This window comes from Coturnix japonica, chromosome 22 (assembly GCF_054131305.1).
Source record: "Coturnix japonica strain WE chromosome 22, WE-NBRP24, whole genome shotgun sequence".
Classification (NCBI taxonomy): Eukaryota; Metazoa; Chordata; class Aves; order Galliformes; family Phasianidae; genus Coturnix; species Coturnix japonica.
In genome coordinates this window covers 3,012,072-3,038,517 of record NC_140684.1, presented here as the reverse complement: position 1 = coordinate 3,038,517, position 26,446 = coordinate 3,012,072, and the positions used below count along the sequence as shown (strand labels likewise).

Here is a 26,446-nt window from a genome sequence, read left to right as displayed (position 1 = left end):
ACATCTGGAAGAAATACTCTATGCAAGGAACCTAAAGATTTGGCTTGTGCAATAAAAAAATAATGTGCCATCCTCCCCAGCCATGACCCACAGTTACCTGCAGCAAATGTACACACACAGCTGCAGGCATCAGCCTGAGCCCACGAGCAGCAGCCAGCAGCTCAGACCCTGCTGCCACCAGACATTTTCTGAATGCCCATAGAGCACAATATTAACATATACTGAGTTTTTACATTTAAGTAGGGTATTTTTTTTTTCCTGTTTTTTTTTCCCCCAACCAGCTGGAAGTAGTTTATTTCTCCAGATGTTTCCCCCACAGACACATACCCCCCATTCACTGCTCCGGATTCAGATGTTTCTAAATAGCTCGGTGTTCTTGCTGACACTGAGCAGGCATCCCAGCTTGCTGCTGGCCTCTCCAGCACAGACACAGTTAGCACTCTGAGGCATAATGCAGGCCACCTGCACATGGTGGAAACTGGAGACAAATGTGGAGCACGGCAATGGAAAAATTCAAAGCCAAAAGCTGTGTCAGACAGCATCTGGGGAGAACAAGGGAAAGGCAGGACACAGAGCTCTGTGTTAAAGCCTCAGCCTGCTCTCGGCTGTGCAGGTGAGCAGGACTTGGTGCCTTACCGCTACAGGTGCAAGCTAGAGCTTCTATTTCTTAGCCCAAAGGGGGATTTCTGCTGCAAGGACACATCTAAGGAAACAAAAAACTCATTTTCTTCTTGCATGTGTCAGTTCCAAGGTATGGCATCCCTCCAGGATTCCACTTCCCACCAGGGACCAGCTTACACCAGCACCACAACCACGGTATTTAACTACATGCACCAAAATAGGCTTCCCCATTGACAGAATAGCCCTGGAAAAGTTCATCAGGAGTTCAGATTAGCAGCCTCCTGTGCTGCAGCTGGCATTCCTGAGTCAGTTTTTAACCATTAAGATCCCCATGCACCAATTGGGATCAACTCCCCCAGCCCCACAGGGCTGCAGATGTTTTCCTGGAGCCGCAGCAATAACTCAGACCCAGCCATACCAGGAATGCAGAGCCTCAGCACAGTTCAGCTTCAACTATAATTCCAGCTAAAAGGCTCACTGGGAATGCAGAGGGAGGAGCAGCACTCCCTGCTCCTCCCAAATATAGAAACCTCCTCTGCTTTTCAGCACTGTCAGGTGCAGGTTAGACAGGCTGCCTGCGTGTAACAAACACACTGCTGCTTGCTTTGGGGTTCTGCTTTCAGCTCATTTTGTAGCTGCTTAACATAAGCCTCACACTTCTCTACAGCTCAGCTTTCCCTCATTTTACATGCTGGTGTTACTGTCCTGCAGCATAACTGTTACACTGTTGGAGCTGGGAAGAGCCTACAGCTTTGCCAGAATATCAGGAAGGCAGCACACTCAAACTCAGGTGGTTGGCAGGAACAAGCCAGGGAGGCAAAGGGGATTGTTAAACACGGCAGCTCCAGGCAGCTGGCAGCACTTCCAGATTTTGCCTTGCTACAAAGCACAGAGAGGAACCCAACTTCCCTGCAAAGCAGGGCAGACACCTGAGTACATACAGGAGCCAGGACCCCAGCTGCTGCACCACCCCCAGTCTGCATGAAACCATTAAGAGGTCAGACCTAATGCCTTCATATCTAGGTTACTTGGCACAGAAGCACCCATCAGGGCTGCAGCAGGATGCTCTCCCCTCCATCTCTCCTTCTGGCTCAGTGTTTGAGCCAGACTGGAGGTCAGTGTGCACACAGATGGGCCACATATTCTCCCCCGAACAAGTTGCTTGCTGCCTCCGCAGAGCAGCCTCCTTGGGTTGTCAGAATCTTCCAGGGCAGAAGACTTGTCACTCACCTTCCCCAGACGAGCGGTTTTTGCATCAGACAGCTGGCAATGAAGAAACCAGAGGCTGTTTAAATGTGTCAATTCACCTTTAATGTTTGAAAAAAAAATAAATGGTATTTGAGCCATTGCAGTTATGAAGGGAACGTATCTTGCTCCACAAGAGACCGTGAACAGGTTCACATTAGACTCATGCTTGGAAAAAAACAAATCCAAAACATTCTTTCAGTTCAAGAGTGGAGTTCTCAACAGACAAGACCACAAGAGTGCCCCAGACAGCCCAAGGCACGTTACCCCAGTGCAAACATTTCCATCAACATGAAGTAATGACAGCTACATTCTTTCTAGTTACAACATTGCTCTATCCATATTACAAAATTAGGCATACTTTGGATTTTGCACAGAGACAAGAAAGACTTTTACTTCAGGAAGTAGTCAACCTGGGTCACCCAGCCATTTCACAAGGAATAGCTCCCTTCACTCTGCCTTCCCACCCCATCAGTGACTTGTTACCAACACCGAATTTATCCTAGAGACACAAGTTAGGCTCACAAGCCCAGTGATATTGCCTATGCATTAGTTAACAAACCAATAGACAGACATTATGACAAGCACTAAATGTTTACTTGCCAGCACACTGTCCTTCAGAAGGATTTCTCCCACCCAGATTAAAAAACACTTCCTGCAGTTTAATCCAAGAGTCAGTACATACTAAGACAACATCACTGCTGAACCTATTGGAGACCAAGACATTTTTCTGCCATTGAAGCAGATGTCACATGAGTTTCCTTCACACAAACATCACATGTAAATATAACTTCTTGGTACTGTGCTTTAAGAACAAAAGCAGATATCAGAACATGGAGGACAGCCCTCCAAAATAGCTTATCAGCTACAGAAATAAAAAAGGAGACAGTGGCCACTTACAAATCTTCCACATGACTAGCTTGTTTTTAAAGGAGAGCATCAAGTTAAGGCAGTGTTGAGACAACTGGCTAAAAACGTGCCAAATAGGTTGTTGTCAGTAGTCACCAATTTGATATCTACTCCATTTCAGGGATGGGCCGTGTGGCCAACTTCAGATCTCAGAATCAAGGTCTAAAGACTTCAGCCAGAGGTTGCTGCTTGCTGCAGGAAGCAGCATCTCAAGGGGATGCTTCTTGAAGTCTTCTAGACCTGGCTGAGGTGCTTACAAGCCTAGGTCAATGTTTCAGCAGAGCCAAAAAATACAGTGATGGGTACTGAAAGAACACTGAGGGTGCCAGCTGCAAGTCTGGTTTTAATCACAGTCCAGGGTGGAGTTCAACATGTGCGAAAGCCACATAAATAAGAGCCACCCCACCAACTTTCAGGTGGATTAAGTACCTGCGCTGAGGTTACTAGGAGAGCCAGCTCTCTACAGTCTGCAGGGTGGGTAAAGAGGCTCACACTGGCTTTGCTCCTCATTACAAGATTAACAGTCTAGTAAAACTCCATAAGGAAGTCAGGATCTTTTTGGCCTGCCCAAAGAAGTTTTCCCAGCCTCAAAGAAGGAATTACCACTGAGGGAGCTGTTGTGGAACAGTTTTATTTCTTACCACGTAAAGGCCATTGTTTAAGCATTTACAGGTTTCCTAGTGCAATACAACCAAAAAAAAAAGCAGTAACAAAAAATGCCGCCTTCTTCCCAGGCAACTAAACAGAAGTAGAATTTTACTGCAACATATACACATTAAATATAGTATACAGTCCATGCAGCGGCATAGCCATGTTAAGGGGAGTTGTGGCTTCAGCCATCAGTGCATTACAGTCCAGATTTCACTTGCTCCTACTTCCTATCCAGACTTGAAGAGAAGAATTGCAACCTGACCCAAGTAAAAATAGATGAAGTGCTTTGTCTCATGTGTTACGTAGCTGCCAAAGTTTCTGCCAACAATGCAGTGCCAAGTTGGGTTGTATTTCTTGTCAAATTCCTGAAGAAACAGAAGAGAGGCATTAAGGCCAAGAAAGCCCACATGAAAATAGCTCTAAGCACAAATTCTTAGCTGGTTCTGTTCATGCTAACTCCTCCCACCTGCAGCATCTTTAGATTTCCCACTGTAAGATATCATTGTATTAAGTGAAGTATTGACTGACACAAGGCCAGGCCTCTGCACTGGCTTGTCTGAAGGATAACAAGCAACACAAGCAAATTATCTCCTGAGATGTGGAACACACATCAGCCTTGGGCAGAATGAGCAGACTTAAAAGCTCTCCTCAGTATAGCACTATACAAGCCCTTCATGCAGGCTGGCTGAGGGGAATATTTCTACTCTCCCATTCCAAACCCACTCCTTAAAAGAAAAAAAACAACACAACAGATTTTGGCATATCTGCTCTAGCAAGGCAGGAGCTTAAAGGTCACCTAAATAAAGGCAGAAGTCTGGTTTCTGCTGTTTGGGACACTTCTTCATTAAGGAGGATATTCCAGTGAAAATAAGCAAGAAAAATTCACAGAACATAACTAAGACCTTTGAGGTAAGAGGTGCACAAAAGGAACGCTGGGCTATTATTTTTTTAGCCTGTTTAGCAGGTGAGAGAGCATTAAAGACTACTTTCTTCCCTCTTAATACATAACACAGGAACACCCCTCCCCAGACAGAGCCAGAAGAGCACGAAGTTAAAGATTAAAGCATTAGACCTCAAACAGCAGCAAGAGCCTCAGCTCCTTGTGGGTAACCTTTGAAGTAGGTAAAAGCTTTCTTGCCAGGGCATGAGGGTGCATCAAGTAATTTTACCCAAGACTCTTAGGAAATAAAGGCCAACTTTTTGGATTCTCTGTCGCACTCACTCACACTGTGTTGCCTCAAGCACTTTGAGATAGGTCTTGCCTCAACAGATCAAAGTGATCTGAGAAGTTAGGAGACACCTTTGAATCCATTCAAGCTTAGATTATAAGTAAGGCCCAAAAGCTAGCCCTGGTGCCAGGACTGTATTACCTATATAATCATTTTGCTCCCTCAAAATGACTTTGGCCACTCAGAAGTAGCTACAGAGGGAACTGACAGCTCTCAAGATGCTGTCAAGCAAGAGACAGAAGTTAATGGGTTCCCACAAACAGGGGAACATATCTTCATGAGCCAAGGGAAAATGCCTGCCCTGCTTTTAAAGCAGCTTGTTTGTACATTCCTGCCCGGCAGAACAAGGCTGCATCCTCCCCCACACCCACCACCCTGGAGTCTAGAACACTACAAACAGAACTGCTCATGCAGGGCTGCCCACTTCTGCGTGAAGCTTCAGAGTAATCCCATCCTGCACCTGTACTGCCAGTCAAGCAGAAGCAGTCAAGCAAAAGCAGCAGCATCTGTGGAGCGAGCCCTAAATAGAGGCTGCAGCCAGCTCTTAAGGCCAGCAGATTCAGAGGGGAAGCGCTCAAACTGCTTGCTCAGAGCAGCAACACACCAGGCCCTGCTCTGCCACAGTCTTCCTCTGACCTTGGAAAAGTCACTCCATCCTCTTGGGAATAGCAGTGAAGAAGCAAAGAAAATATCTTCTCCTTCCCAACACCAAAGTATGAATTCTCAGACACTCAGGCTCAACATACGCACATATTAAGAGCTGCAGAAAGTCTCAGGCAGAGCACCCCCCTCATCCCTTATTTACCTTCTTTATATATGCTGCAATGTCCTTTTCTATGTTGTACTTCTCCATTGCCTGTGTGGCACAGTCAACAGCATCCTGCTGCATGTCCTCAGACATGTCTGCATTCTTGATGACAGCCTTTCTGTCAGACATCGTGAACCTAAGGCAGAACATAGATTCCTTTAATCTCTTTCCAAGAAAGGAGCAGCTGCCCATGCATCAGAGATTGTCCTTTATGGCACACTGTGTCGCAGGCCAATACTATGAACTCCGTTACACCCAGCGTGAGTTTATCAGGGAGCCTATAGAAGTCCCAGGCTAAGATCCTTCACAGCTGGAACACTGAAGCATTGGCAATGCCTGGAGGTTAGATCAGAGATAGCCCAACATCATCACCTGCATCAAACAGGCAAAAAAAAAAGCTGTGTGGGAGGAGACGAGATCTGCAGAGACAGAGCCCTCCTATACATCAATAAGCTACAGCCAAGTCTGCCTTCCAGGTGCACTGATGGTTTGGAGCATCACCAGCCTGGAGCCTCAGGAGCTGACCCCAGACCACCTGTACCCAGCAGCAGCTTGTTAAGCATGACAATAGTGAATAGTGCTTTTATTTTGACCTTGATCAGCAGCTACTGTTACTAGTTCCACTTGGAATGAATATTGTTCCACAGTCAGCCTATCACTTCAGCTGCTAAACCCCAGACATCAGCTATTCCCACAGGACAAAGCACGTCTGATAAACCAGAAACACCACGCTACAGCCTGACAGGAAAACAGGGTGGGGGAACAGAGCCACTGCTAGGGCCAAGGAAAGATACCTGTCTTTCTTTCCCTGCCTGTAGATCACAGCACAGGTGCAAGAGGCCAACACACCAGTACTACCCATTACCTCAAGAAACCAGGAAGTGGTAACTTGAGCTGAGCATTTAACCTCCTTCACTGTGAGCCAGCTGAGGCATTTTGTACCAGACACTGAGCCACTAACATGCAGACTTACCACAGCCTTTCTATGAGGCAGTCAGCATTGGGAAGTCCCCTGGATGCAGTTCACATTACAATAGAAAGCAGGATTTTAGCAATCCCAGCCTTACAGCCTTTCTGGAAGCAAGGAAAGGAGCCCTGTGCAGCACTGCTGGCTGTCCCACTCCCACTCAGGGCACCAAAGCCACCATCCCACAGAGCACCCAGTCAGGAAGCAGACACTACCTGCAGTACTGACCAAGCAAAGGCCTATGCTGAGAAGCACTGCTGCTCACCTCAGCAGCAGCTCTTACCAGAGCACACTAAAACTTTGTGGAATAAGCTTCTTACTGGCAAGAAGCACCTGCAATTAAGCCTGCAAAACACCCTTAAGTTTACTAGATCTCCCTACAGTGCTGTGAGTCCATACAATAGTACCAAGGGTGTTTTGAAATGGTGAAACCACACACTCTCAGCTTTACTAGAGAGTGAAGAAAATCTGCTGCAATGATCGCTTCCTGGAACAGCCCCAGAAAACTGAAGGAGAAGCTTTGTTACAGCAATTAAAGGAGCCTGCTACCCAGAGAGAAAGAGAATCCAGTTACATAATTGCAGCCCTACAATTACAATACTTCAATTCTTTACTCTGTCTGCACTTGAAGTCTTCTATTGCAACCTTAATTTATACTATGCAGATGCGGTGCTTAGTAGAGCACTGCTATTAACATACACTAATAGTGCCAAGAGGAATGACAGGGACTAAGCTCAGACAGCAACAGAGCACACACCTCTACCACTGCCCTGGAAAAGCCACTTGCAGTCAGTTTGTCCCCCTCTCTGTTGCAGTTTGAGACACCAGGTTCCAGTATGGGGCCTAGAAATCCTGACCGGGCAAGACATGACTCAGAAGAACCAAGCTAACAGCCTACAGATGTGGGTTCATTATCCAGGGGAGTGGCAGCCCCTCGGAAGAGCCTCCTGCATGTCCATCCCCCAGACAGACTGACAGAGCAGAAATTCACTTGTGGTCACATTCCCAGGAAAGCCTCTTTGAGGAACACCTGGCCTTCACGTGTCTCCAGCACACAGAGTTCGGAGGACACCTGCTATTATATAAGCAGACATCGAGTGACCTGCAGAAAGCATCTTCTCTCTTCATTGTTCTGGAGAGGAACACCTGTGCAGGACCAGGCTTTCAAGGGCCAACACCACCAGAATAAGAGACCATTATCGTTCAGGAGAGCTGCAGGCCAGCAGGCACCGCTGCTCCAGGCACAGCAGCCTCCCGAGGGCAGCCATGGCAGGGCTGGCAGCCGGACCCCCCTCCACACCCACCCATCGGAGCACCCCGAGCAAGCCCCGGGATCAGCTCCCTCCCTGGGGGAGACACAGGCTCCGTACACAGCAGCCCAGCAGCACGAGGACACATCTCTTAGGCCACGTCCAGCTCTGCGTAAGGAAACACAAAGCGGGACGAGCCCTGGGAAGGCACAGCGATACAGTGCTGAGAGCCAGCCCCACAGGACAGGTGTTGAGGGAAGGGCGGACCGCAGCCACACGGGGCGGGATGAGGCTTTGGGACGGGGATCAGGCCCAGGTCAGCACCCACCCAACTCCTGTCAGCGCAGCAGGACGAGGCCCGGCCCCGCAGCGCTGCAGAACGAGCCTCGGGCACGAAGCTGCTCCTTCCCCAGCGACAGGAGCCCCCGCAGCCGGCGGGAGCCGAGCCAGGCCGAGACACCGCGTGACCTTCACCGGGGGGAGCCCCGGGGTCGGCGATGACCTTGTGAGCAGCGATGCCGGCGGGAGCCGCCGGGGCGGGGCGGGCTGGGAACATCGGACGGAACCGCCCGGAACCGCGACCCGCCCCGCAGCCACTGCACACACGGACCGGGCGGCACCGGGCGAGGCGCGGCGCTTCCCGCAGCCCCAGCCCATCGGGACGTGGCTCACCTTCACAGTGATGGGGCCAACCGGGGAGAGCGAGGCACGGCACCGAGGAGCTGTGAGGAGGCCCGGACCCGCTCGCCTTTCTCCGCCCGTTCCGCTCCGCTCCCTGCGCCGCGCCGAGCGCTCTGCACCCCGCCGCCGCGCCGCGCTCAAATACCGCCCCGCCCGCTGCGGCGCAAGGACCGCCGCGCCCTCATTGGCTGCGCCTCGCGGCACGCCGCGCCCTCATTGGCTGCGCTACAGCGCTGCCCGCCGGCCCGGCCCGTCCGCCCGCGCTGCTCTGCCTACATCCTGTTTCATCCCACAATGCCGCGCGGCGCGGGGCGGGGACGGGACGGGACGGGCCGTCACCTCAGCGTGAGGGAGGAGCCGCGGGGCGGCGGGCGGATGGGCTGGGGGGTGTGGGGTGTGTGGGGTCTGAGCCGGCTGGGTTGGGATGTGTTGGGGTGTGTTGGGTCTGTAACCGGCTGCTCAGTGGGTCCGGATCCCGACGGGGGTCGTCAAGGCCCGGGAGTGGCGCCATGGGGAGGTTGGTGGTCACATCTCCTTAATCCATGTGTGCGGTAATGCAGGTGCAAAGTTGAGGTAGCTGCACTTTAATATAATGTTAGTCCTGAATGAGGCAGGGGCAGTGATGGGGGCTGAGCAGATCAATGCAAACTGAGCAGTGTGTGGCTGCTGAACCGCGGCCCGTCCTGTACAACAGGAGCCCTGGACTCAGAGCAGGGGCAGGAGCTGAGCACGGCCTGGCCAGCAGCGCTGTGACACTGGCTATGTGGGCCGGGTGCTTCTGTGCGCAGGAAGGAGCACGGCCTGCACAGGAGGAAGTGATTCAAACGGGGGATGCGTTCCTGAATCGTGACAAAAAGCACGTATTTATCCATTGCCCTGGGTGCACTATATATGGCACTATAGAGAGATGAACAGGGCCTGGCTGTGTGAAGCTGCTTGCCATCTAAGGCTGTGCACATCCGCCAGCACAGCTCTGCCCTGTGGCCAGCCACTTCCTGAGCAGGCACATTTCCAGCCCCAGCCGTGGCTCTGCTCCTCTGTTCTCAGGAATGGCCTTTCTGCTGGTCTCTGTCCTGACGCCAGGGAAATATTTGCAATAAAACCACACATCTGCAGAGACGACTGTCCAAGCACCGCCTTTGTCTTCTCTTCCTGAAGCAGCTCCTTATGTCTTCCTTCCTGGTGCCTCCTGTACCTGCTCATCTCCACACTCATCAGCTGCTCTGTTTGCCAATAGTCATCAATTAAAAGAGCAGCAGCGGAAGAGCAGTTTCTTTCTTTAACTCGTCTCCCATCTCTTACATGGCTCGGGGATGTGACATGGCAGTGACACCCTTGGCACCCTGATGGCAGCGTGGCGGTGCATACAAGGGATATTTGGCCATTCGTTGTATCAGCACAAAGCCCCTCCAAGAGCTGTCTGCTATGGTCAGAGCACAGATATCCCAGCAGAGCTGCTGTGATGGATTTCCTGGTCTGGAGACACTGCAATCACTGATAATCACCCTCCTGGGGCTCAAGCAAAGGCCTCAGCATCTTGGATCTCCTCACAGGGACAAGCTGCAAAGCACCTGCACAGAAACAAAGTGCTAGTGTCAGGAATGCTGCTGAGCAGTTTATGCCCCACACCTGGTTTCTGCTGAGGCTTGCAGGGCTGCCTTGCAAAAGCCACACGTGCCTGCGTGGCTGCAGAGTGACAGAGCCATCGCTCCTGCATCCCCCACATCTGCCCTGCAGCAAAGGACATACGGCTGTACGGGCATTTCTCCTAGGTAAGTGGTCTTAAAAATGTGATGAGCTACAGACGGCTTCTTGTCTAAACATTGCTTTCCACAAGGTACTGTGTTGCCTGCAATCCCACAAGCGTGACAGAAAACTCTTTAATACTAAATGGCTTGTGAGCCTCATTAATATGTATTCAGGTCATCTGCTCGCTACAAGTTTTTGCAAGTGACTTGTGGTGTGCAGTTCATGCAGGATCCATAAACAAAAATACCTATCTGGAATCTGGGCAGGGTCACGTTAGCACAGGAATGCAATTAGCAGCCGCATGTACACTGCAGCAGGACGAGGGCAGTTTCAGCAACCTGGGCTAGAAACAGGCTGGGACCTCCCTGTGGTCTGCTCTCCTCAGAGGTGAAAGGCTGGTTCAGAAGGGCCTTAAATACCAAAGGAAAGGTTGTTTCAGAGCTGTGTGCTCCACATTGCTCCCTCCTCATCCTTCCATGGTCACAGCCCCTGGGGGTGTCCCCACTTGGGGAATACACAGTGGGCTCACATGTAAGTCAAATGCTCATGCATGAAATAAGTTAGCAGTCATGCATGCAGTAAATGGGCATTAATATGCAAAATAACTGGACGCTCGTGCAAAATACTTGGGTGCTCATCTGGGCAGTAACTGGGCATTCATGCATGCAGAAACTAAGCATTTGTACACGGGCTGATCCTACACTCGTGCAAGAGTCAGTTGTGACTGTTGAAGTCCACCAAGTGCACAAACAGGAGTCCTCTGGCTGCTCACACTGGCTCTGTTCAGCACTCATGCGTCTTCTCAGCACTCACCCATGAATGAATCAAGTGCTCCTGCACAGACAGTCTGGGTACTCACACAGAAATAACTGGGTGATCTGCATTCACCAATGGGGCTCTCATTTGTGTGTTTGTCAGGCACTTATGCCTGAACTGGGTGCTCATGCAGGCACTGCTGGCCTCTCACTCCTGGCTAATTGGACACTCATTAATATAGTAATTGGGTGCTCAGCATGAGCTATTTGGGTGCTCGTGCAGGACTGCAGCAACCCTGTAATTTATGCCCCACAGGCTTCCATCAGCAGTGCTGCACCCAGAGCCTGGCCAGGAACCCCTCAGCCCTGAGCTCTTGGGGCACAGAACAGAGCTGCTCCCCTCCAGCATAATAAGGTTGCACAGCATTCCAAATGCAGGTCTGTGATGTAGGTCAGCAGCACTCCTGTGCTTTCCTTAGGTTCTAGCAGTTCTGAGTGATGAAAAAAGAGGAAAAATAATGGAATCTGGATGCTATATTGACACAGCTGCCCTCCCATAGCTTGCTCAATCATACTGATGCTCTCACTTCACCCTGCAGAACGAGCTGCAATACTTGACCTAGTCAATAAATACACATTTTATACATCCCTTAAGCCTGTAATACCTTTCTGTATGTAAGAGCCCATGAGGGATTTTGTTTCAGTTACAGAGATGCTCCAGGCTGCTTTGCCCAGGTGCAGGGGGGGCCACTCACACTGCCCCAGCCCAGCCTCAGCAAGAGCAGCCCCACATCCTGGGCTGTGCCAACATGCCTGATGGCAGCTGGGATTTATTTTGAAACAGTGGCTGAAATCCTGCTTGCATCTCCAGCAAGGCAGCTCTTCTGGTGGGATGCAGGTGACATTTGGACTTTGCTACCAGTGATGTGGCTCTTTGTGCAGACAGCAATACCCTGCATGAGAAAGAAGGGCACCTGAGCATTGCCTGCTGCAGCCAGTAAAACCAGCTTCAAAACCCAGAGGACCTTTTGGAAGCATTTCAGCATTTTAGTCCAAACAAGAGAAGAGCCAGCTTTATCTGCTAATAGAAGTGCTGAAGAGACAGGAAGAAAACTTGACTTTGTAATTTGCTGCTTCTGGATCCCATGCCGCCCATTCCCACCCTCTCCCCTCAATGCAGCCCATGCAGTGCCCATGGCCAGACAGGGTCTGGCTGTGCTCCCTGGGCCACAGAGCATCACTCTGTGGTACCAGAGCATGGGGTTCATGGGAAGGAAAGGACACGGGTTTCTGCCCATCAGCACTGGTATAGCACAGCATTTGGATCGTGTTTGCTTCCAGCAGGCAAGCAAGTGGTCACAGTGCATGGCTGCTCTCTGCTCAGTGGGGAGAGGAAGAAGAAAAAGGGGAATAGAAAAGAAAAAAGAAACAGAGTCCTGGGGGAAAACAAATACTTTCTGACGTCTTTTATGATCTCAAAGAAAACAAAAGTGTACCGAGCTGCTGCTTTATGTTTCCCCCAAGGGCCAGCAATGTGCATTGGCTGCTTTATTCCTTTTGCTGCGGACACGGGGTCTGTAATGGAAAATAGCACTGCAGCGAGGTGCACAGCCCCATGCAAAAGGAAACAAATCCACGCTGCTGACCTGGAGAGCTTGGCCCCACGCCTTTGCAGCTCAGCTGTCCCGGAGCCCCTCGTACCTCTCCTGACTGCTCATATCTGAAATTTTGGAGAATAAAATGGTAACATATTGCCCAGGAAACAACATAATGAACAGCTGTGTAGGGTAGCTGCTCGGGATACACTTTTCTGCAGCTCGTATAAAAAGAAATCACCAGAATCACATCCATGCAGGGTCACATCCCGTCTGAGCACCCCAGGCAGAACACAGCACAGACATCAGCGCTTCCCGCAGTCTGATTGAACGCTAATGGAAAAGCTCCTTTACAAACCACTGAGGCCTGGCAAATTGGGGCTATTTTTGGAGAGCAAAAAGCCTCGGATCTACGCACATTCCTGAGGGAGGCACAACCATGAGGACATCGGTACCACATGGACCTCGTGTGCCTGCTTGGACAGACACTGAAATGAGCACCCACGAGATGGCTGTGCTTTTTGTTTACTCATTCCTTGGCAGGAAGGAGAGAGCTGTGTTTTGTGTTCATTACCAGTGTTTCTGTTCCTCGTTCTCCAGAGCACCCGGCAGCACAGTGGGAGCGCCCAGCAGGGACCACAGGGGCAGCAACTGCCACAGCAGCTGGTGGTTTGCTGGGAAGTCTGGGCTCAGGTCCACCCACATAGTGAAGAACCCAATGGAACCTCACCCTGAAGTCATGGCAACGTGACAACAAGGCAGCACACATCCCACCAAAACCTCATTTTGTTAATGAGCTTTTAATTGTTGCTAGCAAGACAAATAGTGCTTCAGAGATGTTACAGTCACGGCTCTTCTGAGTAAGTCATGTTTAATAGCTTTGGGGGTGGAAGTGTTATTGTGATCAGTGTTCCAGGATTTCTAAAACCCAAGCATCCCACCCAGCACACCATCCTTGTGCTGTTAGCTCGGCTACAGGCATCATGTGTGGGAGCAGCTACAGAGCACAGGCAGTGGGGCAGTGCCCCATGGCAGCACTGTGTGCCCTGCAGGTATATTCAGCCTCACTCTTAGCAAATAACTTCCATCACCTTTCAAGTCTTTGTGATGACCCTCCTCCTAATGCACAGGGGCTGCATCTCTGCCAGCTCTTGTAGCAGCTTTCCTCACCCCGCCCTCCATCCGTGCTTTCCAGGCAGAATTTGCACAGCCAAGGTGTGCATCAGGACAGGCCACAGCATGCGCACAACAAATCTTGTTGCTTATGCATCAATCTAAATCAATAACATGAGCTGTGCCACTCTGCCCTTTATAGGAAGCATTTCCCACCTTGCAGGCTTTCATTGCCCTGTTGCTACACCGAGTTCCTCTGAAAAAATCACCAGTTGCAGTTTGGTATCACAAATAAACAGCATGGAGACACCTCCAGCCCAACATGTAGAGCCATGGAGACAGTCTGTGTGTCACTGCTGACCTGCCAACAAACCCAGCTCCCCAGAACCAATGTCATGGATCAGGAAGTTTGCACAGCTCAGTTCTACAGTAAGTGTTCCAGCTCACAGCGCTGTGTGAAAACGGCCCTTTTCTCGCAGACAATCAGGGCTTTAGGGGCTGTTATTTTGCAGCACAGTGTGATTAGTCAGGATTAATCCCTGCCCAATTCTGCAGCGCTTTAGGAGCAGGTTCTCCCACCCCAGCCCTGGGAAAGCCACCGCTCTGCAATGCTTCTGTTTCGTCATCAGTAGAAGTGAATGATGAGCTCAGTGCAGAGCCCTGCAGGGTCTTCACTTCCATTCTGAGAACAAAAACCCGTCATTTTACAGCAGCTGGTTGACGATTTTGGTGTTGTTTGGCTTTGTTTTGCTATTGGCCATTTCTTACCTTGTAGTTTATTTCCCACATAATTAATGTTTAATGATTCTCCACATACACATCTTTTCTTTTTTCCCAGAAAGCCAAAAGCAGCTCTGGAAATGCAACCCAACATTCTGCAGCTTATCCACATGCTTTAAGTGCTCCACTGATAACACAGAGCTCAACAAGGGAATGAGAAAGAAAACATCCAATAATTCTATAAAGAGACACTTCATTAAAGCAATTAAGGCAATCATTTAAAGTAGTTATAAGGACTATTAACACACAAAAGAAATTGTGCAGCAGGGTTTTAGCAAACCAGGCAGATTCACCATTATCTTATGACGCCTTTAAGAATAACATCCAGCATTTATTAAGCCCCATTCCCAGGCTTAGGCTGCAGCTTTCTCCAGACATGGGGAGAGTTTGTTTGGGGTCTTTGCAACCAGTTCACACTGGAAAGCATTAAAGCTCCATAAAGATGCAGGAAATCCCCCGGAACCATGAGCTGTATGTGGGTAAAGCACCGCTTCTGCTGGTGGGCTTTGCTCATCACATCCTCCTGTGGTTGACAGCAGTCTTTAAAGCACCAGCAATGCAGCACAGGTATCACTAATGTCAGAAACCATTTGAGCAGAGGACGTTACTGCACTTTAACCCACAGGGACAAAAATAAAAGGCACTGATAATAACCAAGCACACTATAACTTCGTCATGAAAATGTTTTCACTATGGGATGTTTTCTAACTGTAAGTCACTGTCTGTGGGAGGAATACACGCTTTGAATTAACAAATGAAAACAAAGTGAGCACAACAGCCACTGCTAAATGCTCGGACACATTCCTCAAACTCCCCTCATCAACTCAGGAGCATAATGGCTTTTCTCCATGCTCAGCTGCTGTTTCCCCATCCCTGTGGTGCTGTGATTCAGCCCTCCAGCACCAGGCAGGCTCAGCGGTGCTGGATGCAGGCAGGCAACCACTGTGTGCCCCAGTGCCACTTCCAGCCCTCAATGCATTGCCACATCTGCAAAGCAAAGCACAATGTCCAGGCAGCCAAGTGTGAGCCAACAGAGCAGGGACTGCTCTGCCCTCATGGGTCAGGCAAAGACTTTATGCTGTATTAAAGAAAGAAAAGTGGATGTTGGAGTTTCTGTGTCACCACAGAGCAGCTACAGGCCAAAAGAATTCTTGTTGTTAAACCAAAGCCTGGCTCATCTAATTGCACCCTCATTACTTAAAAGCAATTTATACGTTCAAAATTACATCTGCTGCCTGAAGAAATGTCAGAGACGTGTGAGTAACAAGGGTAACATCCCGGTGTGTTACTGTGCCTTCACATCAATTACAACCTCATCAAGAAAACAAACTCAGCACGGCGTTATTCTCGTGCCCCCATAGTTCGGCTGTGCCCATAGGAAGGTTCTGCCCATAGTTCGGCTGTGCCCTTAGGCCGGCTCTGCTCACACCCGTACACAGCACCCGCCATCGCCCCCAGTTCCGCTCGTTTCCCACCCGCCCGGTGTTTGCACTGCTGTTCCATTCATGACTCAGTCTCCATCACACCCTGCCGTGTTCCTGCCCTTTATTCGTATCCCGCTGCCCGCCCCGCCGCGTTCCCCTGAGGCGGGCGGTGACGCGGTGCCCGTTCCGTGCCCTCGGGGCGGCCATTTTGCCTCCGCACCGAGCCCGTCCCAACCGTCCCACACAGTGTCCGCTGAGCGGCTGACGGACCCACACGGTCCGTTCCCCGTGCACCCCGTGCAGCCGCAGGGCGGATCCGCCCGCAGCGCTTCGTGCGGACACGGATCGGTTCGGACCGGCCGGGAATGGACGCTCAGTACCGAGCCCGCCCGCCCAGCGCTGCGCACGGCCCGACCCGCCCGCGGTGCATTGTGGGCCGGGCCACGCCCCGCGCCTTGGCGCCAAGAGCCCCAAGCTTCGCGGTGCATTGTGGGACACCCCCAGCGCCGGCCGGGCCTTCTTGGCGCGAGCGCCGCACCGGAAGTGACGTCACACGGCCCGGCGCCCTGAGACGGCAGCGGGAAGAAGCGCGGCGGTCCCGGTGCGGACAGCGGGGATCGGAGGCGGATATTCGCGTTCATCCCGACCCCGCGGGCAGGAGCGGAGCCCCCTGTGCGGCCACAGCCGCTTTGGCGGAGCAGCGGAGGCGAAAGGCAAAAGAGAGGAACTACTTTTCCGCGCTGCCGCGCATGCGCGAGGGCGAGAGCGCGGCGGGATACTCGGAACGCATTGCGGTCTCGCGGCCCGGCGGTGCTGCGGCGCGGGGTGAGAGAGATCAGTGCGCGAGATCAGTGCGCGCTGCGAGCGCGAGGGGAGCCGCGGTCGCCATTTTGAAGCGGCGGTTGCTGGAGTCGCCGTGTCCGCTCCCGTCCGCACGGCCCGGCCCCGCGCCCGCCCGCCCGCCCGCGCTCCGCGCCCCGGCCCCTGAACGCCGCAGCCATTGCCGACCTCGGCATGTCCGGAGGGGGCGTGATCCGCGGCCCGGCCGGCAATAACGACTGCCGCATCTACGTGGGCAACCTGCCCCCCGACATCCGCACCAAGGACATCGAGGACGTGTTCTACAAATACGGCGCCATCCGCGACATCGACCTGAAGAACCGCCGCGGGGGGCCGCCCTTCGCCTTCGTGGAGTTCGAGGACCCGAGGTGAGCGCCGCGGGGCCCTGGGGGACGGGCGGGAACGGCTCCGCCGGGCGCCGATACCCCCCCCCCCTCCATTCCCTCCCTCCCTCCACGCGCGGCGCCGCTCCCGCTGCGCGCTATTCCACACACACACACACACACACGCTCGGCTCGTTGCGCTCCGGGCCCGGCGCGGTGCTGCCGCTGGGGGTGGCGGTGATGGCGGTGATGGTGGTTGTGGTGCTGATGGTGGTGGTGGGGGCGGGGTGGGGCCGCGGGTATTGGGAACAAAGGCGCTGCGGGGGGCGGCGCGTGGCAGGGCGCGGCCGCGCTCACCGCCCGTCCCGACCCGCAGGGACGCCGAGGACGCCGTGTACGGGCGGGACGGTTACGATTACGATGGGTATCGCCTCCGCGTGGAGTTCCCTCGCAGCGGCCGGGGGACCGGCAGAGGAGGCGGCGGCGGCGGAGGGGGCGGAGCCCCGCGGGGCAGATACGGCCCCCCGTCCCGGCGATCGGAGTACAGAGTGATCGTCTCGGGTGAGTCGCTGCTCTCTTCCCCCGGGTCCTTCGTGCTGCCGTGCGCGGGGGGCGACGCGGCTCCGCTTTTCCCTGCGAAGCCTCGGGATGGAGGAAGGGTGCCGGATGCCGTGGGCTGTGCGCGGGGTGTTCTGCTCGTGTGCTGCGGGATGATGCTGGAATGCCGCCTTGCAACACCGGAGGCCATGGGTTCGAATCCCCCCTGTGGCGCAAGTGGCAGAAGTGCCGCTCTGCTACACAGAAGGATCAAATCGCGGGGGGTTGGACTCGATGATGTCTAAGGTCCCTTCCAACTCGCACGAGACTGTGATACTATGATATGATCGCACCATTGGGTTTTAAAGCCAGGTGTTGCTTTTTATCCAGGACTGCCTCCAAGTGGAAGTTGGCAGGATTTAAAGGATCACATGCGTGAAGCAGGTGATGTATGTTATGCTGATGTTTTCCGAGATGGAACTGGTGTCGTGGAGTTTGTACGGAAGGAAGATATGACCTACGCTGTGCGAAAACTGGATAACACTAAGTTTAGATCTCATGAGGTAGGTTTCACGCTTACTTGTTTTTGGCCAGAATTGGATACAAAGGGCTTAACAGTAGGATGTGAAGGTAAGGAATGTGTGGTGATCATTGCGTTAATACACAAAGCAGCTAAACTGAGTCTGCTGTCAGTTTGTCACGAAATAGACTTTATTAAGAGTTTGATGTCTATTTCTGTGCCTTAGTAAACGATATCTGCAGTCTGTCAGCATGCCTAAAACGATGGCCCCGAAGCCTAGACCTTTCAATCGAAAGTTGTGTCTATTCAATAGGGAGAAACTGCCTACATCCGTGTTAAAGTTGATGGTCCAAGAAGTCCAAGCTATGGAAGATCTCGGTCACGCAGCCGTAGTCGTAGCAGAAGCCGTAGTCGAAGCAACAGCAGAAGCCGCAGTTATTCCCCAAGAAGAAGCAGAGGATCTCCACGCTACTCTCCCCGCCACAGCAGATCCCGATCTCGTACATAAGCGATCACTAGCTCTGATCTTTTTGTAGAACCCCATGTTGTACACAGTTTTCCTTTACTCAGTACAGTCTTTCAATATTATTTTTTTTTAAATTCAAGCTGTTTTATTCAGATTGGCTGAAGTGTTGAATTGCATTCTTGTGTAAAATCCCTAGTGAGTATTTGCTCCGTAACAACAACATTCCCCCTCATGTCTTTGGTAAACTGTATTTTAATTGATGTCAGTCAGGATTGTTTCAATTTAGTTCTAGTTAAATACCAACACTCTTCAAACTGTGGTATTGCTGTGTAAATGTCTCAGTGTTCAGCTATGGTTCATGCGAGCTGGGGATGTTGGGATGTTTGTGGCTAACTTGTCTCTTCTGGGGGATCTTATATTTTATCTTGCCTTTTCGTGTGTCTTTCTGTAGACATATCTGAAGAGATGGATTAAGAATGCTTTGGATTAAAGGATTGTGGAGCACATGTCAATCATTTTAGGATTGTCAAAAGGAGGATTGAGGAGGATCAGATCAATAATGGAGGCAATGGTATGACTCCAAGTGCTATTGTCACAGATGAACTTGGCAGTATTGACCTTATACTGAGACAGGTGAATTGAGAACGTGCGCCTGCGTGTCACTTCTTCAGGCACCTCTTGGTCACTGCGGGCTGCAATTGCTCTGTTCTTTAAAACCCTCTTGGCAATTGTGGCTCAGTACTTGCCGGTGTAATTCCTTATTCCATTCTAGTCTTTTTTTAAAGGAGTAAACCGGGACAGGGGTGGGAGCATTGGTTTGTCCCGCGGCATTTGGTTCCAAGCGTTAACGGCCCGCAGTACTTCCACGCTTGCGGATCAAGGGTATCTTTAAATGGGAGTATAATATCAATACTGCTAAAATCTGCATGTCCTCTGTGTGACTGATACAGCGTTGCTATTTCATTTCTTTTAAGTATCAGAATGAAAGGGAAAAAAACCAAAAACCCAAATCCTAAGAGAACCTGGTTGGGAATCGTTTGTCAGCCCTTCCCCAGCCTAATTCAGAGCTGACTCACCGTATTGAGAGCTGCAGTTAGTTCCTCTGTTACCTTCCAGCCGGGGGTGCTGGCCGTAGCTGAGAGGCGCAGTAGGTGACGGCTTTAGCAGTAAAACTTTTCCAATTTCATAAACATTTTTTGCAACCACAGAAGCTGTAGAGCACCACCGTACGAGCAATGAGTATGTTGGCATTTTTAGTTGGCATATGTAAATATTGCAGTGTTTCCTCCAAATAATTAACGTTTCTTAAAGAGAACAAAAGATATAGCATCACCATTCAGAAGCTTGTTTTGGGGAATTGATAGTTATTACTGTACATCTGTATTAATTGATGGCAAACATAACTGATCATTCCCCAGAATCCTATTTTTTCATTGCGGTATCTAACTTTTTGCCTCCTCTTTTTTGGTTTTGCTGGTTATAAAGGTTTGGATTGGAGAGGGCTCACTGGATCCCAATCCTTGGAGCTGGATCATTGGATTCAAATCATAATGTGGATAGGATAGGGAGGCTGAATGGCAAGGATTCATGGAGCGGGATCAGATTACCAGGAACGTAGGAGTGGATTCCTGCCCCAACCAAACCGCATTCGTGTGGATTTTTTTATTCAACTCAATTGGCTATTCCAAAGCTTTTTCTTTTCCCATTTGTGACGATTGGAGCCCTTATGATGCACGATGGAGTTTGTCATTTTTTGGTAAAAGGAGCAAAGCGAGGACCTGGAGAGGTAACGCTGGAGCGATCTCCTTGGAAGGATTCAGCACGAGTAGATGGTAAACGTTGAATGGGGAAAAAGGGGGGTTTGTTTCAACACCAAAAGTTGTTTCTCTAAATTCCAAGGCGGAAATTGGAGCTAAAGATGACGTAGGCTTTCAATTGGCTGCTGCCTTTATTATTTTTTTTCTTTTATTTTTTTTCTTTTATTTTTTTTTTCCTTTGACAAATAAAATTTTTACAAAATCACGCCCGGTTCTCATCATTTGTTGGTCACCAAATCCCCGCTGTTCACCAGGAGCTGCAGCATTGTTGGCTCTGCACAAAAAGGCTCTTGTTGTGTCCAACAAGGATCTGCTGTTCCACAGGAAGCGCTGATGTTTGAGCTCCTGCGTGAAGGAGCAGCGCCCCGTGGGACACGGCTGGGATTGATTGATTGCTTAGGGGAAAAGAAGGAAGAGTTGGACCCGCCGACAAAAGGCTCCTGGCTTTTGGGGATGATAACAAACAGCTGGAAGTGAATGTGAGATCAGCCCAGCGTTCACACACTGCGGGCTGTGTCCCCACACCTGGCTGCTCCAGTGCTGGCAGCCTTGGAGAGTCTCCGTGCAGGAGCCACATCCAGCGTGAAGGATGTGGATGTTCCTTCGGTTTCCTGATGAGGTAACAGTGAACTTAGTGAGTTCACTGCACAACCAGTTCAAGTGTTGACGCCGAGCAGGAAAACTTTCCATAGGATGTGGGGTTGTCTGCCAGTGTCTGAGTACTGCTGTGTGCAGGGACGGCTGCCTGGCAGTGGTTGCTGCGTGGCTGGAGCACACAGTGCAGAGCAGGGCAGAGGCTCGCTGTGCTTCCAGGCAGGAATGCAGATACGTGCTCAGGGTGAGATGAGCAGCTTTGGGCTGGGCAGCTGCTGTGAGTCTGGTACAGGATGTTGCGTCCGTGCAGAAATCCTGTGCTGCCAGCTGTGTGTGGGGGGTGCTCTTTTATTTTTGAGATGCAATTGCTTATTTCGGGTGGGAGAGCAGCAGAGATGAGAGCTGACCTGGGGGTGCACGGAGATGTGGTGCCTCTTGGCAGCAGGGTCAGGCTGTGGGAAGTGAGGGAGGGGAGCACCCAGTGTCAGTGCAGGAAGGTTGGCCCCAGACCCAAACCCTTGTGGGAATCTGATCTGTCACCTGCATTCAGGAAAGGGTGAGCCTGGAACAGTTGTAAAGCAAAGGAAGCAAAACTGTATTGGAGAATGAAAGCTTGAAGGGTTTGCTTTAACTGGAGAGGGCTGGAAAGAAAGCAAACTGTGCAGGAGAGGAGTTGGGACTGTGAGAAGGGGTTACAGTCCTGTGATACAGGAACTGGTGCTGAGCCAGGGAGTGCAGCCCAAGTGAGTATTTCTGAGCAAGCTAATATGGAGCTAATTGATGTGCTGTAGTGCTCAATTAAGGGGTTGTTAGCTGACTTCAAGATGTAGGAAGTACCCATACAGGCTGTCATGGTCGAGGTGTGAGAAGGATTTCAGGTGCCCAGCCGGGTCCTCCAGCCTTTCCAGAGCGCTTCCAGGTGAGAGCTGAGCTGTGTGCAGAGGGCTCTGGTCTGCAGCTGCTCCATTTGCTGTGGAAAATGGAGATCCTGGGGGATCATTTGCTGCTACGGTCTCAAGTGGGAGCAGCAGCACTTGGGGCTGCAGCACTCATGCACTGCGGGTGGGCACAGCCCTGTGCATCCCACTGCTGGAGGCAGCTGCTGCTGGTGCACAGTGCAGGCAGCGTGTGATGCCGAAGCTGCGCTGTGTTGGTACACTGAGGGCAATTGTTGGCCCCGGGGATGTGTGGCCGCTCTGTTTTGCCCTGGGCCGCGCAGCTGGCAGCTCCCAGCAGAGCCATACTGCGCCCATTGTGTGCTGTGCGGGGAGGGAGGGCCCCGTCCTCAACTGCACACAACGCTGATAGCGGAGCACTTAATAACCCCCACGTTAGCACTGAAATAGAAATGGGTAGAAAGCTTGTGGTTTCTCCTACAAACCACAGTTTGGGTTTTTTGTTGGTTGTTTGCCATGTTGGTTTTTTTAACAGGCACTTCTGCTTTAGAGCAGCAGAGCCTCCCTCACTCCATAGCAGCCTCCCTTGCTCCATTGCGGCAGTCGGGGCTGCAGGGCTCTGCCCCACCTGCAGCATCTTGCTGCTCCTTTCACAGCACGGCCATAACAACCCCTGGTTCTGCCAGGAATAGCTGCAGCTTTGGGGAGAGTCCAACTTCCCCCTCGAGTGCCAAGTATTCCCCATTGCCTTTGTGCGAGGAAGAGCAGTTTCTCTTAATATGCAGTTCAAGCAGTTTCAGGTAGAAAGCTGAATGAATAACAAAAGGGATTCCAAGCAGTTCCTGTGTAAGGACCCTTCCCTGAAGTCTTCCCTATGTGCACGAGGGCTGCAGTGCCTCCAGCTGCTCTGGCTTTGCTTTGTGCTGCTTCATGCAGCTGTTGTGCAGCACGTGGCCATTGCCCAGCACAGAGCTGGAGCTCCATTGGGATGCAGCAGGAGCAGGGCTGGGGGCACGGCGTAATCCCGTTCACTTTGCCCATCCTGTGCTGCTCAACCCGCTGCGTACTGAAGGGCTGAGTGTGTGTGTGCAACAGTTATGGGGCTATTAACATAATTTTATGCACTAATTTGTGTGATCATTAAAAGAGTTGAAAAGGCCATTGTTCGCATGAGTAATTACCTCTGTGTTCTAATAGCTTTAATTCATCCTGTAAGCGAGTTTCATATTTGTGTGACTCAGCTGAAGATTTGTGCTTTGGGTATAATACAATTTACAAGTCCCTGTTGCTTATGGGGGTGGGTGGTGCTGGGGGCTGTGACCCCACAAGGCTGACGGAGCAGGTTGTGTTACCACAGGGCACACATCTCAAAGGGATGGAGTGCAGCGCTTGGCAGTGTGCTGCACTGCAGGTGTCCCAACAGGAGGAGCTGCAGGTGGAGGAGCTGCAGGCACAGGGGCAGCGGTGGTACCGTGCCCTGACCTTGCACACCCAGCACTGCTGCACAGCTCAGCCTCCAGCAGAGCTCTCCCCACGTCCATCCCGTGCTCACACACAGCAGCCACCTCTCAGCCTGGGGTCGTGCCCCTGCTTTGCACGGCAGATCCTCCCCAGCACAGCGCACAGCAGGCGAATGTGCCAACATTGATTACACTGAGAGAATCCATAACTGCCAAATGAGATTAACCCCCCCCACACACACAGGCACAGGTCGTGCTCAAAGCAAACAGCAAAGAATAAACAACGTGGGCACACGGCACGAGTGGGGCAGGAGCTGTGTCTGCTGCCCGGGTACGGCTCCATGGCTGCGGGTGGGCAGGAGGCAGCGGCTGCTGGTGTTGGAGCAGGGATTAGTGCTGGGATTTCCCAGCTGCCCTCATTCATGGCTGCACTGTTCCGTGCAGCGCTGACCCGATGTGCGCGGCCGCGTGGCACTGCTGGCCTGGCAGATGGAGGGAAGGGAGCGGGGCAGGAGTGGATGTTTCTGTGCAGCCCTCAGCCCCAAAGGAATTATGACTAAAAATGGTCACTGGTGAGGAAGCAGAGGAGTGCGCTGCTGTGCAGTTGCTTCTCTGGCTGCCACATGAAGTTTCAAAGCACAAGCACAGAGCTGGGAAACAGCTTTTGCAGCAGATGTGGAGCCAGCGCAGTGTCTTGGGGTCGGGGTGCAGCCAGGGGTCTCTGAGCTGCAGGAGATGAAGGATTCTGGTGCTGTGCATCACGTGTATGTGTGGAGCTGGGGGATGGCAGCAGATCTGATGCTAAGGGTGGCACTGCTGGCACCATGCTGCTGGGTGTCCATGAGCCGCAGCCCTTCCCCAGGGCAGTTTGGGGGTGTGAAGTGTGCCCAGGGATGGCAGCGAGGCTGGCAGCCGATGTGATGGTTCCAAGCAGTGTGGATAGGATGGCAACGTGGCAGATGGCAGCAGCAGTGTGGTGGGAAAGGTTGTGGTGGAATAAGCAACGCAATACTGCAGGGCTGTGCAGCACTGCCAGCATGGGGCAGCCCCGAGCGCAAGGTGCTGAGCAGAGATTAGTGCATGCTCAGCTGAGGACAAGGAGGTGGGAAGAGATAACGCCGCTTCCCCAGCGCGGGGCTAAACATAGCTGCAATGCTGCTCGGGGCCGTGCCGGGCACGGGCTGGGAGCACTGTGCTGCCATTGCAGGGCTGCGTCAGCATCTGTCATCCATGGAGCAGCAGGGATGTGAGCTGGTGGAACTGCAGAAATGGGAGATTGGCAGAGGGGAGCCCGTGATGGGCACCTCCAAGTTTGGTGCTGATAGCATGAAAACGAAGTGAGAGAGAGTGGAGATCCCCACTGAGGCCTCGAAACGAAACTCCTTCATACCGAGCAGATTCTTCCTGCTGCTCCATTGATTGCCATAATGCCTGCCTGGCTGCGGTGATTCAGCCTCGCTGGCTGCTGATTTCCGGCATCCTATTTTCCTCTTTTGAAAAGTGGAGTGATCTTTCCGATGCGCTAATTGCCAGGCACAGAGGATGCTCTGCATGGCACTGGGAGCTCCCTGCCAAGCACTGAGGCTGAAGAGTGCCAGCAGCAGCGCTGCCAGTGGGCAGGGGATGGCAGAGGAACCACAGTGGGAGATGGCAGTGGGGTGCCATGATGGTGACAGCTATCCACCAGCCCCAGCAGCTTCCCTGGGCTCTGCTCCAGCAGAGGTGATGTAGTGGGAGCTCCCTGGGGGACACCAGGACTCCCACTGCCATGTCCTGGAGCTGTGCTATGGATTCCATCCTCACAGCCACCCACAGCCCCACAGCAATCAGAGGCTGTCGCACCATCCAGTGTGTGTTTTCCAGTTTCATATTTTACCGTCTCTTTTTAGCAGCCCGGATCTGTTTGAAGAGGAAGTCGAAGCTGCGTGGAGAGCAAATAGAGAAGGCACAAAGTTGGGAAAGCAGCGAAAGGGAACTGCCCCTGGCAGCGGAATCGGTGACGCCATCCCCGCTTATTGACACACTCGAGGGCTCTTCAGCCGCTCAGAGCTGTGAAATTCAAAGCACGCCGTGTCGCTCCAGGAGCGGAGCATAAACAGAGCAAGGCTCCTCCAAAGCTGAAATATTTGACAACATTTGCTATTCTTAGCCATCCAAGCACACGCTCGCGGAACGGGGTCGGGGCGCTGCGTGTCAGCAGGCAGCCACGGGCTGGGGAAGCGCTGCAGCTTCAGTGCACGGCTGGGAACGGAGCGGGTCGCCCTGCGGGGCGCTTGGAACCGCGAGAGAGGCGTGGAGGGCGGAAAAACAGATCGAGCTTTGGTGCCTCGCAGCCCGTGATGAGCGCTGAGCCCCGGGGTGCTGCAAGGGGAAGGCACGGAATTGCTGCCCTGGGGAGGGGGGGAGCATCCCGTCTCCACCATCCCTGCGCACCAGCACAGGACAGGACAGCTAATGGCGCCCGCACACTGCGCGTCCTTAACCGCTTGTTGGCCGCCACGGGGCAGGAGCCGCTCGGCTCTGCGGGCTCCGTGAGTGATCCGCGGTTATTCGTCCTGCCGGCCCCGCGGACAGGCCGAGGGCTGTCTCACCCTCTGTCTCACCCTCTGTCCCACCCTGTGCCCCCGGGGCTGGCGGCGGCACCGCGGCGCTGTCCGGGTTTGGGCAGCGCGGGGCAGGCGGTGCTGCCGGTACCGGGCGTGGGATGCAGAGCGGGTCAGCAGCACCGCCCCTGTCCGGGAGAAGGGACGGGGAAGGCTTTGTTCTGCGGGCAGGAAAAGCCGTCTCAGGATGGCGCTAAGTGGGGCCGGGGGATCCCTCTGCCCCATAAACTCCTGCTGCACATTCACTGCCTGCCCGGGCGCAGCGGTGGCTGCTGATGTTATCGCTGTCCCAGCTCGGTGACTAAGGCAGCTGGAAGGTACAAGTTAAACAGCGCACAGCGCCAAGTCACCTGCTGCGTGGGTTTGTCCAAAGCAGCGCTGCGTTAATTAAGACAGAGAGTTTACAAATCTAACCTTTGTTTATTGTGCTTTGGGGCATAGAAAATGTAAATAGGTGTTTTCAAACACTGTGGCTTTTTATATTTCCAGTTATAATTCTGCATAAAGGAAGGTTTGTCAGGCTTGGCACAGGCTTGCCCTTTACCAACACTCTCCTGCAGCTCATGCTCCCCTTGGGGCTCCCTGCTCTGCTCTGCTCCATTCCCTGCTGCCA

General features: G+C 52.4%; 2 protein-coding genes and 1 long non-coding RNA gene across 7 annotated transcripts; 1 reads left to right on the top strand and 2 right to left on the bottom strand.

The window, feature by feature from the left end:
- Nucleotides 1-1,909: 1,909 nt before the first annotated feature.
- DYNLL2 (dynein light chain LC8-type 2) lies at nucleotides 1,910-8,476 on the bottom strand. 2 transcript variants are annotated; one of them, XM_015881208.3, is made up of 3 exons: nucleotides 8,353-8,476; nucleotides 5,461-5,599; nucleotides 1,910-3,791 (listed from the first exon to the last, which is right to left on the bottom strand). In XM_015881208.3, exons 2-3 carry the CDS (start codon nucleotides 5,590-5,592, stop codon nucleotides 3,654-3,656), a joined length of 270 nt encoding a protein of 89 aa, XP_015736694.1. In that variant the 5' UTR covers nucleotides 5,593-5,599; nucleotides 8,353-8,476; the 3' UTR covers nucleotides 1,910-3,653. The 2 variants fall into 2 exon arrangements, with proteins under 2 accessions (XP_015736694.1, XP_085378091.1); XM_085521965.1 differs by lacking the exon at nucleotides 8,353-8,476 and having other exon boundaries at nucleotides 5,461-5,628.
- A 453-nt stretch (nucleotides 8,477-8,929) lies between these two features.
- On the bottom strand, nucleotides 8,930-13,151 carry LOC146757374 (uncharacterized). The gene is made up of 2 exons (XR_014936437.1): nucleotides 13,035-13,151; nucleotides 8,930-9,932 (listed from the first exon to the last, which is right to left on the bottom strand). It is a non-coding gene; the product is annotated as an uncharacterized LOC146757374 (long non-coding RNA).
- A 3,479-nt stretch (nucleotides 13,152-16,630) lies between these two features.
- Nucleotides 16,631-20,485, top strand: SRSF1 (serine and arginine rich splicing factor 1). 4 transcript variants are annotated; one of them, XR_014936436.1, is made up of 5 exons: nucleotides 16,631-16,985; nucleotides 17,317-17,501; nucleotides 17,868-18,040; nucleotides 18,915-19,034; nucleotides 19,949-20,485. XR_014936436.1 is itself a non-coding variant. In XM_085521963.1 (4 exons), exons 1-4 carry the CDS (start codon nucleotides 16,792-16,794, stop codon nucleotides 18,951-18,953), a joined length of 591 nt encoding a protein of 196 aa, XP_085378089.1. In that variant the 5' UTR covers nucleotides 16,631-16,791; the 3' UTR covers nucleotides 18,954-20,485. The 4 variants fall into 4 exon arrangements, 2 of the variants coding, with proteins under 2 accessions (XP_085378089.1, XP_015736687.1); XR_014936435.1 differs by having other exon boundaries at nucleotides 18,311-19,034; XM_085521963.1 differs by having other exon boundaries at nucleotides 18,915-20,485.
- Nucleotides 20,486-26,446: the final 5,961 nt, after the last annotated feature.